General features: G+C 39.0%; 1 protein-coding gene across 1 annotated transcript; it reads right to left on the reverse strand.

Moving 5' to 3' along the window:
• Positions 1-371: 371 nt before the first annotated feature.
• Positions 372-9,091, reverse strand: LOC110901446 (fibrous sheath CABYR-binding protein-like). The gene is made up of 3 exons (XM_035982308.1): positions 8,641-9,091; positions 936-1,474; positions 372-776 (listed from the first exon to the last, which is right to left on the reverse strand). Exons 1-3 carry the CDS (start codon positions 9,089-9,091, stop codon positions 372-374), a joined length of 1,395 nt encoding a protein of 464 aa, XP_035838201.1.
• Positions 9,092-13,476: the final 4,385 nt, after the last annotated feature.

Raw genomic sequence — 13,476 nt, forward strand, 5'->3', positions numbered from 1 at the left:
GCGTCTAAGTCGGGGGAAAGTGGACGCGGAGGGTGTGATGCTGCAAACGGGGTCTGGCAATGACAGGATGGACGTGGAGCTCTCTCCGAATCCTGAATACGACGTGTCAACGCCTCCTGTTGTACCATCAAGGAAGTAAGGATGTCCTCCGTAGAGTACCCAACATGGTATGGGTGATACGGATCAGACAGTGGCATGATAGGGGGCGTAGTCTATAAAAATGGCTCGCTCGACGGGGTGAAGGACGGTGCAGTAGGTGGTGCAACAGTGGGAAACTGAGACGCGAATGGAAAAAGGGATAACAACATGAGTGGAACAGGAATAGGCGGCTGCCTAGATGACCCCTCTCCAGGACATGGTGGCAGTATGTCCTATAGGAACGTAAAAGGGAGATCAATGCGATGAGCATCTGTGATGTGTGGGGGAATTAGTGGGATATCAGTGGGTGCAGAAATGGGTGCTGAAACGGGGGCTACTGGAGGTGTAACAGGTCGCACAAAAGGTTCGTAATCGTCATCGTCATCGATCCACCCGTTACGGATGTCGGCGTAACGTGGATCTACATGAGTAGCAAAAGGCGCACGGTCGAACAGCACCGGCACAGAATCAGGAAATGGTGCAACAACAGGATCTTCTATCAAGAGTGGAGCTTCAACAGGAGCGTCAGCAATGGGTGCATCATCAACAAAGGGTGCAATGACTGGTGCATCATCATGGACAGGGTCATGCTCTAATGCAGGGTCAGGAGCAGCTAAAGGCTCTGGGGCCACAGCAGGCTCCGGGTCAACAAAATCCATATCAAAATCAGCTGGATCATCAAATAAAGGATCGATAGGGGCTACAGGCTCCTCTAGGGGCTGGTCTAAGTGAATGAACTCGATATCCTGGTCAGAATCAAAACCAGGGGGAAAGACAGGATCAAAATCATCATCAACATCGTGATCAAACTCAAAGTCATGTGCGGGAGCAGGTGCAGCGGATAACGCCATGTCTGGGTCGGCGTCTGCAGAGTGATGCTGCACTCCCTGAGTGTGTATGGACGCAGATGCCACAGACTCGAAGGAATCTGGGACAGGTGAATCAGTAGGAAGCTCCTCTGCAGGGGCCTCTGCAATGGGTAGAATGACATCAGCAACAATAGGGGCCCCGCCCTGATGGTCAGCCTCAGGTGGGTCCTCCTCAAACAGATCGATGTCATCGTCAGAAACAACATCGAGTGGCATATCTACGACTGGATAAGCAGCAAGCGGTATAGGAGCAGGGATCACCGCAAGTGGTAAGTCCCCGACAGGAAGGCCATCAGCAGGCTCTACTCCGACGTCAGGCAGCGCAAATGGCTGGAAATCGTCGTCATCGGTACTGGTGGTGTCGGAAGTGTAGACCTCTCGCTCTAACGAAACTCTGTCATCTGACACGATCGCCATAGGATCTAAAGTGTCTGAAACTCCCGTGTCTGAGGATGATGGCATGATGTCTGTAACACAACCACACATGTGCACAAATAATCAACATATAATCAAATAAACATGTTAGTCACCAATAAGCAAACAAATAATTCTCCTAGTCTCACTGGACTACCCTCCCAGCCTCTCAGACTGAACCTCCTAGTCTCTCAGACTACTCCCTGGCCTCTAAGACCAAACCTCCCCAATCTCTAAGATTGGCCCCTCAGTCTACATGACTGAACCTCCCTAGCCTTTAGGGCTGAACTCCCTCAGTCTCCTGGACTGAACCATAAATTTGGAAAAGTGCTCATACTTTTTGTTTGTAAAAATATTTTATGTCCTGGATCTGGACGTATTGTATGCAATGTAAAAATGTTTTCGTGAGAGCCCTAGTGATCATAGTCTAAACTCGAGAAGGAATCCTAGTTCGCTATGATCAATGCTCTGATACCAAGCTGTCACACCCTGGCTTTACGGAAGCGTGGGTTTATTTGGTGTGACTTCTTAATACCTTAGGATAATCACAACAATGCTATATGAAAATAAAACCATGATGTTCATCCATTAATTCAAGTTTTAAAAGTAACACACGACAACATTGTTTTCAAAAGTCGACACATGCAACGGATTACAACATGACACAATAAAAATATTGTTCATACGACACAACCATAAGACATGAAATAAAAACACAGTTTAAGACTTGTGACTCATCCAGGCAAAAGTCACAATCCCTAAATTTGGATGACATCATTTCTCCTACGCAGCATGACGACATAGCATACCTTGCCAGATCCCTTAATTTCCTGAAATACACGCAGCTTGAAAAATCAACAAAAAGTTGAGCGAGTTCATGTAAAAGTGAGTATGAGTAAACCTTTAAAATATGTATAAAAGTCCCTGGTATGTAGCAATAAGGAAAAAGAGATCACCAATGGGTTGTAAAGCCACTGGTATGTGTAAGAAAGTGCAGGGAAACTCAAACCTAGCAAATTTATACCGGGCTTCGGCTGTAAGACACAGTCACCTCTATGGGCCTCCCCGGCCTCACGGGTGTGGGCTCGCTACACCCAAATAGATCACTCTTGTGTCCCTCGGTCCTAACAAAGAGGATTAATGGCCTCGAGTGTTGTACCCACCCCTTACATGATCTAGTAGTATAAGCCCTCCCTACGCTAACCATACCATGTAATAAAAGTTTGTAATAGTTGTCGCATGTATTTCACCCCTGAAGTATAAAACTGAAAACAGTAAAGAGAAAAGGGGGACATGAACTCACAGAAATGCGTCTCGTGAAATAGTCGATCCCAACTCAACCTGCTGCGTGACGACCTACACGTACTAATTTCTATTAGACGGATGGTCGTGCCTTGGCTTAAGGTTTAACGTTTTTGGGAAATAGTTAGACAACTATTTCGTATTTACACTTCTTAATTATTTCATAAGTATATTCCTTCCCAAGGATGGGGGTAATAATACATGTGTGTTTTATAATTCCGAAAATATATTTTTAAGTCTTACTTGAAAAATATATTTTTAATCACTTTGTCTAAAATGTCTTATTTTCCAAAATATAAATATTTTTCCCAAAAATATTATATTTTATTCCATAAGTTTTACCAAAATAATATCCACCAAAAATATATTAATAAGAGTATTTTTCCGAAATATACATAAGTTACATTTTTAAAGTTCGCGTTGTATTACGATACTAATATAACTTAAATATTTGTTTTCTGAGAGCGTTGGTATTATTTTGGAGTCGTAATTTCACGGTGTTTTCATGTTATATTATTTTTACCCTAAAAATAATATATATCTAGTTCACAAGATAATCACATAATCACACAAGCGTCTTCTTATAAAATATATATTCTAAATATATATTTAACAAGTTTTATTTACGAAAATCCACCTCCGATACTTGGTAATTTTTGTAATAAAAATCATGGCGAAGTTTATTTTGAAAACCAAGTTAAAAATATATTTGTAAATATTTGTTAGAAAAATATTTCTAAGTGTTATATTTCTAGAAAAAATTCGCCAGAGTTTCCTCTGTAAATGGAGGTGTCCATGCTTTTAGCATATCATTTTCTTTTCAAAAACCAATCAACAATCATCAATCAACAACATTTAATCACTAATCTTGACAAAATAAGACTAAATCATAAATCTCATGAACTTGAAGGTTTGTAAAAATATGTAGTAAATCACGTAACATGTTTAGTAGGTTTTGTTATCTTTAAAAATAAGATTAGTTTCTTGAAAACTTTATTTTTAAAGAACTTGAAGTTTCACACCTTCTTGTCATAATTTACAAAAATACTTCTTTGTTAAATTTCCTTGTTACACAAGTGTTTACACACTTGTTTATTTACCAAAAATGCTTCTGGTTCATAAAATATCCGGGTTTTAGTAAAACTAATATTTTTCGCTTGGTTTTTCCGAAAGACCACTTGTAGATCTTTAGATCTACAAGTTTACAACTTCATTTTACAAGAAAACTTATGTTTATTCAAGTTCAAGGCTTATGAATGGATGGATCCATCATCTTTCAATTTTCTAACTTTTACATCCTACTAGTTCATGCTCTTAAACATGAACTAGTACGTCTAGGTGATGATCCATCTTGTTTCTACTAACAAACAATATCAAATAATCACAACTACACAAGATTCACATGATTTACACACATAACTTCTCTTTATCCACCCTTTATTTCATTATGTTCAAGATTAATGTAAGTTCTTTAGTGTTTCTTAATTTTTCACCACTAAATCATCTATTAACCACCAAAAACAAGATCAAGATGATGTTTAGAAGCACTTACTACTAGCACAAGGCTAGGGAAGAAACAAGGCGTAAAAGCGATGGATAAAAGGAAACTAGAGTGGTTCTTGAACTTCCGAGTGCATCGAGCCTACTTGTATGATCCCTTGCACCTTTGAGTATGTGAGAAATAGCTAGAATGGAACTTGATGGTGGAGATATGGGGGTGGTGGTGTTCGGCCGTAGGTAATGAAGGAGGAATGAGAGCTTTGTTGGTGGTGAATGTTGATGACATAGATTGATTAACTCTTGAACATATTTATAAACCAAGTTCACTATTGCCCAACATATAAAGTGTTCCCCATTGTCCAACAATTAGCAACTAAAATATTTAAAAGAATGCAAGGGGGTGTCCTACCCCTTGCAACCGTCGAAGTGGGGGGGGTATAGGGTTGGGTGGTGATGATATAGTTAGGATTGAAGTGCTTAGTTAGTGTATTAGGGTGTGTGTTATAATATAAGGTGTGTTAGGGTGTTCGGGGACCCTAACTAGCTCGGAAAAGTAAAAACAATGTGTTTGGCAATATTTTTATGTTCCGGGTAAAGTCCGGTTGTTCGGTTGGATGTTGATCTGTTAAAGTGTTAAGTAAAGCTATAAAGTGTCTTTTATGTTATGTTTAGTGACACATTAAATTCCCAACACTTTGGAAAGTGTCTGGAATTATTTTGACAAGTTTTTGCACTTTACTAGCTTTGTTAAAAGCTGAATTTTGGTGTTTAGTGTAGTATTCCATTCCTGGCTCATACTGGCCTCAGAAACAATGTCTGTCTAGTGCTGGCAATGTCAGCATGTTTACTGGGTTATCCGCTCACTGTGGTAACTGTGCTTTGTGCATCAGATTTGTCACTATTGTTTGTGTATAATAAATGGAGTGACAGTAATAAAGTATGATGCATGAGTATGTATGTATCAGAAAACAGAAAGCAGTTTATTCATAATTGTAATCAAGCACAGTAATTAAGCATTCATTAAATATTAATTAGTTTGTACGGATACCTGGATTTGTGAGGGTTGTCACACTATAGAAGGAAGGTCGTCGTACGGGTTTGAGGGGTTAAGGTTCACTAAAATGTCCGACGAGATGTTTTGAGCGGGGTCCTGTACGAAAGGGAAGTAGCTCACCTTGATTCATGATCTCTAGATAAGTTTATGATTCTCAAACCAGTAAGTAACCAATTTCGGATGGACTATTTAAGTCGTGTGGATGAGTCCGAGGTAGCGCTTCTGTCGTCGAGGAGTTTCAATGTGAGAATGCGAAAACATGTTTGAAAGGGTATGATCAAATCAATAAGTCACCAATTTCAGTGTTCAAGAGGTTTATCGACCGGGAGTCGAGCTTGCCGAATCCCCTAAACTAAAGAGAAATCTTTTTAGGGTTTCTATATGAAGAAGTAAGGACATCGTGGTATCGCGATAAAGGAATGATAGACTTGCCCAAGTTAGTAATGGAAATAAGGCATCACCTTAAATAATAAACGTTGGTTCATACGAAAGCTAACGATAAGATTTACATCATTAGCAAAGTTATCATGGGATAACGGTTATTTCAATAGAGTAAACGTTTAGATCATCGTGCTCGTTTGTGAGTTGACTAATCCATGTCTTCCTCCTCATATATTCTCCAACCCGTTGATTTATAAGGTCGATATCACTTTTCTGAGTTATGCGGAGGTATAAGGTTAGGTTCGACTAAATATTAACCACGTAACAAGGACTTAGGAGAAACAGCTTCGTGATCGATGGGAATGCGATGTGAATTTTAGCACTGCCATGAGAAGTATACACCGCGTACGCTTCTCGTATCTGAGGCATGCAAACAGGAATCTGAGGAGTGTAGACCTACTAGGACACTTCCAGACAATTGTCAGGAATCCAAATCATCAGTCGGATGAGAGAACGAGCCTCACCACTCGAATTGGGAAAAGAATTGCGTGAATAAAAAGGATGTGAATGTCGTCGTCGATCCTTCTAATCCTAGTTAATTGCTTCACGTCCTACTCTTGATTTTGTTTGTGTCGTAAACCACTTCGCATTTCGAGCACTAATGTCTATAGTTGCTTCGTATATGGGACCAAGTTGTCGTGCTTTAACAGTTGTTCCTCTAATAACACGTGATATAGGAACAGCTCTCCTTTGTCATTTCGCTCTCGTGACTTCCTTCTAGGATCTGTAGCTGGGTCCTAAATGTTCATTTCATCAGTTTGTCCTTGTCCTGTGATGAGATCGGGAAAGGTGTGGACAAGGGTTATGAACAACTGGTTTCTCATACTTTGCGTGTTGTGATGTCAAATCAAGGTTAGGAGAATTCGTGCTTTCCTATGATATATCATGTTTGTAATTTTTGTTGACGTATGAGTTACGGTGCTAGGTACTAAATATACACATGTATACATATCTATATATATACCATACACAAGTAAAGGTCAAATGGTATAATTACCATGTAAGCAGCTGAGTCTGGCGAACCTTGCAAATCTGAAGTATGATGTTGTGGTTTCTTCTTGAAGAACGGTTATAGTCTGATTTCCATATAAAAATATTTTATCTGTCCACCAAATATTTTATATTTTTAAACCTAGTTCACTATAACCAATGGCTCTGATACCAATCTGTCACACCCTCAAATTTCCACATGCGGAGTATTACCGTGAGGCGTGCGACTGCCCACGATCCAGCCACTAATTATTTTGAACCGTTTATGAAGTGTGTAAAAGTATTCCAAATGATACAATTGGTGATTTGGTTTAAAAGTTTAAAAAAATGTACTTTATGTTTGCAGCGGAAATGTAAAATAAACTTATCCCGGTTAGAAACCACAATTTTAACAAATGTACAAAACGTACCACTTTCCAAACCACACACACTCCATCCGTTTGCAACGTCCGTCCACAGCTGTACCTGTAGATCTGCAAGCATGCAGTAGCGTGTCAACATAAAGTTGGTGAGTTCACAGTTGTTTAGTGTTGTTCCAAAAACGTAAGTTTGTTAAATTACTTTTTTTTATAAAAACATGTCATGGGGAGCTACCCCACCTTTTTAAGCTACTAAACCCGTTACCATACCGACTACTAACTGTGGTTATGTTTAGTGCCCCGTGTCAATGTCAATCGTCATTGACTAGTGCCAAAGTATATTAGTCCACGCCCATCCTCTAGGGCACGGTGTGAGGCTTGTTAGACCTGATAGAGCTATTCAACTAATAACATGTTCACCATTGGCCCGACGATTAATCGGTATAAAATGTGTAGGGACTTTCTGTTAGGATCTGGGGCTATCATGATTGTGTTTATTTGATAATAATGAACAAATAGATGAACATAAAACAGAAATTAAATGCAGCGGAAATGGAAATAAACTTTATAACACAATCAAAGAAAAATAGTTTTGATAAACACATGCTTTTCATTAGTCAAAAGATTACAATCAAAAGGTTTACAATCAATCATCTAAATGCATGCTCACATACTAAACTCCCCCTCAGCCTGAGCTCACTGGTTGATCGTACAAGATGAATGGATTGGAGGAGAAAACTCGCTCAAATAGAACAGTACAAGCTGCTCTATTTATAGTATAGATCAAACCACTGAGAATCAAAGCTGACGTCACTTAGATAGTGACATCTAACAAACTAACAAACTCTAAGGACTGTTACATACAACCACTGATTACAAAACTTCTGATTACATAGACACTGCTTCTATAACCTACTGTTTCACTTTCTACTGATGTAGTCTAAGCACTGATGTTGAGCATCAGTGCTTTCTTTAAAGGTGATCAGTCCTTGAATGGGCAGTGCTTTAGTCTTCAGCAGTACTTAGGAGACATCAGTAGATAGAGCTTCAGTTCTTTAATCTTCATCAGTGCTTGGCCTATCAGCAGTTGGGATGATCAGTGCTTGGAGTCTATCAGTTGTTGGAGCCACTATCAAGGGAAAAGTATTTGTACAAGCACTGCTTATGATAATCAACTGTTCTGAACCAGTTTTGGCTTTTCATATCATATGTTCCTTTGTAGGGTTCAATCCCAACAATCTCCCCCTGGAACAGATGATGCCAAAACACTTCATTATTCAAGATCTTTATTGTCTCATCAACATTTCCCTGACTTGCCCCTTGAATTGTAATTCAAAGTTCAGGGAATCTTCATCATCCTCATCCCTACACAGTTAAAGCTCAAGGAGATCTTATAGATCAGCTACACTCAGGCCTAGTGCATCCACCCTTGATATGTGTTTCACTTCTCCACTAGACTTGAGCAATGTCAATATGTGGGTCTTTTGATCAGACTTCCACTTTAGTATTTTTGAGTCTGGTGGGTTTCTTTGGAGAGCTTTTATTTTTGATGAGTTTGGTGATGGAGGCCTGCTTATGACTCTTTTGGCAACATCTTGTAGTTTTGCTGGGTCAGGATTTTCTGCAAACATTTGCTGAAGAACCACTTTCACAATGTAAGCTTCTTGTGCCTTTTCTTCTTCATCCATCTGTTTTTGCTTCTTTCTTTGATAGAAAACAGCAGCAGGTGGAACAATGGGTTTAACAGATATTTTAATTGGTAGGGTCTGTTTGGTTGAAACCACTGATGCTGAATAATCTGGCTTTTTAGGAACAGTGGGATCTTTCTTTCTTCTTTCTTCCAACCTTTTGTAGGTTTCTAACACTTTAACCTCTATCCACCTTGTGATTTGATTCCTTGAGCCATAATTTGCAGTTATAAGCTCTTCCTTCATTCTCTTCAACTCCAAAGCCCTTTCAGGCACATTCTTTTTATACTGAGACCAGACTGGTGGGGTTTGTTTTGTTATTTTGTCATCAAGCATCTTTTGTATTCTTGCAATTTCTTGCTAGAGCTCACTTATGGTCCAGTCTTTGAATTGATACCTTTCTCCCTTGTATTTCTTGTTTTCTATGATGTGCTCAATGTAATCTTGCCTCAGACTTTCATCATCTCTTTCTGATAGCTGTTGGCAAAGATCTTTGGAAAACTGTTCTAGTGTTCTGACTTGGCTGAGCAAATATTGCAGATTTCTTTGTATTTCTTTATCAGATTTTCCTTTTGTGTCTCTTTTTGAGATATCCTCAGCTTGTCTGGCTTTTAATTGAAGGTATTCATCAATGTTCTTTGGTAAAGAATAACCATGAAGAGATGGAAGATTCCTCTTTTCAGGATCATCTTCAGAATAGAAGGATTTGATCTCCCCTCTCACTACTGGAAGATCCATAGGATATTTTACTCCTAAAGGAACCAAGGAAGTAGATTGGTCAGGGGTTAAAATTGAAGCAGTTGAAGTAGGACCTTGCGTAGTGGATAGGATCAGAGGTTGTGAAGAAATTGGAAGTGGAAAAGGTGTAGTGTCATCTTCCAGTATGACATTTGTTATCCTCCTTTTCTTGATTTTTGGTGTGGTTGGAGGCGTTGAATTTGAAGGTGTATTTGTGGGTTGAGTGGTGATTGGTAAAGTGATGAGAGCATTGGATGAAACAACATCTGTTGAAACCACTATCAACAACTGTTGATATAATAGGTGTCTCAACATCTGTTGGCTTTGTGGTTCGAGGTGAGGAACTTTTGGGGATTTCAGAAGTATGTTTAGTGGTTTTGGAAGGTGTGGTTTTGGGTTGGCTGACCTTTCTGGTAGTTCTCCTTCTTTGTGAGGTACCCTGCTCTTCCTTTGCCATCAAAACTTTCTTTTCTTTTTCAAATCTTTTAGAACCCTTTCATCCCATTCTCTCTTTTCTATTTGCCTTTTGTTCAGCAAATAGGTTGAGAGTCACATCAACATTCTTTGAACCATCTGGCTTGGGAATTTCTACAACAGGTATAGCTTTTGGATCAGGCTCTAAATGTAGACCTTCCTTTCCTTTCTTTCCTTTCTCCCCCTTTTTGGCGTCATCGGTGTTTACATAGATGATTGTGGGAGGAGAAATACCAGTGGTTTGGAGTAAATGAGCTTTAATTTCTTTAATGTCAGCTTGAGTATCCTTATCCCTTGCATCCATCACATTTCTGAACATTTGTAGCTGAATTTCATGCTGTTGATCAGCATATTTTCGTTGTTGATGAAGCAGAGGTTGTAGGAGTTGCCATAGCTCATTTGTTGTGGTAGCAGATGATGAAGCAGTGGATTGAGACTTTGATGATTGTAACAACTGTTGCAGCATATTTTTGATATTTGCCATAGATGTTTCAAGATTTGTAACTCTCTTCGTCAAGTCCTGATATTTTAAACCATCACCCAAGTTAATGGGATCATCTGATTTCCCACTAGCAGTGGTTGTATTAGCAGTTGGACCAGGAGAAGTCTCTAATGGTTCATCCACTGATGCCCCTTTTTCTTAGTATTAGGGACTTCCCTCTGCATTAGATATCTAATTTAACACATCAGTGGATAATTTAAACACACTAGTGGTTACTTTGATAGCATCAGCAATGGTTGCCTTCAAGGGAGGCTTACTTATGTAACTACTATCTAGGTGTAAATCAGTGGATCCAACACCTGTAGTAGCTGCTCCACTTGAACTACCACCAAAAGTTACATGTAACTCTAGGGGTGTAACCTCCTCAACTGTTGATGGGTTAGCAAAGGTAGAGGCATCAGACTCAGTCACTTGTTGGAGTATATTCTTAGTGATGGGCTGTTGAGAAGAACTGATTAGTGTCTGCTCCATATCCAATGCTTTCAACAGAGGTAACCTGGTGGGTGGTAATGTGATTGTAGGGATAGGAGTGGAAAGAGAATTTGCCCCGGGAGCAGGGCTATTGAACATACTCTCAAGTGAGGGTAATGTATCATAGAGTGGTGTCCCTGTGTTTACAACCTGCTCCTTTTGTGAGGAAGCAGGAAGAGTTGAGGCTTTGGTGGAGATCTGACCAACTGTTGAGAGGAAGTAGCAACAATGGTTATTGGTGACTTTTGTGTTGTCACATGAGTTACTTCTGGGATCTCATCTTCCAGAAGGTCCTTTTTAGATGGGGTGGTGGGCTTTTTGGATTTCTTTTTGGGCTTTTTGGTAATTTTTGGTGGGGGTTGCACAGCAGTGGTTGTGCTACTCTGGTCACCATGAGCAGTGGGCTCAACAGCAGAAACCTGAGGAGCAGATGTGGACGCATCCAAAGTTTGCTCAGGTTCCTCTGTTTGTGTTTCAGAAGATTTTGACTCTGACAGCCTTGTAAAAGTTTCAGAAGAAAGGCTGTTAATTTGACAAGAAGCACCTTGGATAAGCACTTGTGCTTTATCCTTTGAGATTTTCTTTTGTAAATAGTAACTAAAAAATCTTGGAAACAGCAAAAATGGTTTCTTCTTTTCTTTTATATTATTTACATTTTTTACCAAATCATTGAAAATCTCTTGGGAGTAATTAAAATCAACTTCTGCCATGATAGCATATCCCAAGTATTGGATTTTCAATGGTATTTCATTGAAAGCTGTTGTTTTGTTTGAAACACACATGAGCAGGGTATGAAATAAAAATTTCATGGGAGGTCGGAAATTTCCCTTTTGTAAAGTAGCTTTAGTCATTTGTCCCACATACCCTCTTTCGATCAGATCTGTCTGATACTCATCTTTAGGGAAAGAATTTTTACCTGTGTGATCATTTATCTCAAAAACTTCTGAAATTGTCTGTGATGTGATTGAAACAAGAATTTCACCTACTTTTGAGGTAATGGCCCAAGGCTTTTTGTCTTGGATTTCCAAGGAAGCATTTTTCCAAAAATCTCGTAGGGTGTCTTGATAAATTGGTGCATTGCAAGTTAACAAAGTTTTGTACTTCGAAGATGAAAGAGCATCGATGATGGAGTGAAACTCTGTGTTTTTACTTGTTTTATCAAGTGTGCACATATACTTATGAGGGTTTTTGAGAGCAAGAGCCATGGTGATTTGAAGGAAATTGCGAGAGCAGGAAGAAGATGAATGATTCGAAGGAATTTGATGGAAACTGCTTTTGAAAGAACTTTTGAATTCGATATGGTAGTGAAAACCCTGTTTGGGTTTTGATCAGGGTTTTATAAAAGTGAAAAGTGAATGCTGACGTGGCAGCGGTTACAAAGATCAGACGGCTAAGAACTGTCCACGTGACAACCTCTGATGAAAATGGATGACAGTTGTTTAGGGAAACTACTGATGGACAATATCAGTGGGTGTCAACAGTAAAAATGTGAGCAGTGGTTGTTTTTAACTATCAGTGGATAGCCAACAGTGATTGAAACACTAATGTTTGGTCAGTCAGTGGTCAACATGAAGAATGCAGGAACAAAGGTTGTCTTTCAGCAGTGGAAAAATTTTAACAATCAGATGTTTGAACCAAAATAGTGTTTATGACATACTTTTAAGGATTAATGAAAATTTTCATTTTTAACTATTTTTAAGGATGGATTTTTTATTTTCTGTAAACATTTTAATGCTTTTTATTTATAGAAAAACAGGATTGTGCCTGTTATTCCATGTTAAGCATGCCAATTTTAGAGATCAAGCTTTCAAAGGTGGATATGTCTAATGCTTTTGTTAGCACATCTGCTAGCTGATCCTTAGTATGAACATGATGCAGATAAATCAATCAAACCTTTTTCATAGCAATCCCTCACAAAGTGATGTCTGATGTCAATGTGTTTGGTGGTTGAATGAGATACTGGATTTTTGATGATATATTTCAGCTACTTGACTGTCCTGCATAAAAGAAATCTTTTGAGCAATTATACCAAAATCAAATAACATATTTTGAAGTAACAAATAGTTGGACTGTTCAGCTTGCAGCAGCATCATAATATTCTTCAATCAGTGGTTGTGGAAATATCTGCTTGCTTGAGCTTAGTCAAATACACTAGGCTTATTGCCTAGGCAGTGACATCCTTCTGATGTAGGCTTCCATACTCTTGGTGTTGTATTTTACTGAATAACATGAATCTTGACAACCATGCTCCTAACATATGCTATGTTCTTTGAGGACCCACTTTTACTAATTGGATTCTCATCCTTTGGCAGTGGTATAAGTTTTCAATCTTGTTGTAACTGAACTGTTGAAGCTCCTCTTACATAACAGCTACCCAACTTTCTGTCTTTTAGTGTCCCATGGTACTTGACTTGTTGATGGAATGGTAGAATGCCAATAAGAAGACAAATGTTTTAGGATTGACTTTTTGTAGGAATCCCTTTTCTTTGATGTTGTTAAGTGTTTGGTAAAATGGATGAGTTCTGAAAGAACTGAT

Source organism: Helianthus annuus, chromosome 13 (assembly GCF_002127325.2).
Source record: "Helianthus annuus cultivar XRQ/B chromosome 13, HanXRQr2.0-SUNRISE, whole genome shotgun sequence".
Taxonomy (NCBI): domain Eukaryota; kingdom Viridiplantae; phylum Streptophyta; class Magnoliopsida; order Asterales; family Asteraceae; genus Helianthus; species Helianthus annuus.

What these genes read in the sequence shown, in the direction of transcription:
- LOC110901446 (XM_035982308.1), bottom strand. Translation starts at nt 9,091, where the DNA reads ATGCTTGATGACAAAATAACAAAACAAACCCCACCAGTCTGGTCTCAG. An exon ending in TGTTGCCAAAAGAGTCATAA is followed by an intron (nt 1,475 to 8,640) that starts GCAGGCCTCCAT and finishes GTTGTGTTACAG; the next exon opens with ACATCATGCCATCATCCTCA. An exon ending in ACTTTGAGTTTGATCACGAT is followed by an intron (nt 777 to 935) that starts GTTGATGATGAT and finishes GTTGACCCGGAG; the next exon opens with CCTGCTGTGGCCCCAGAGCC.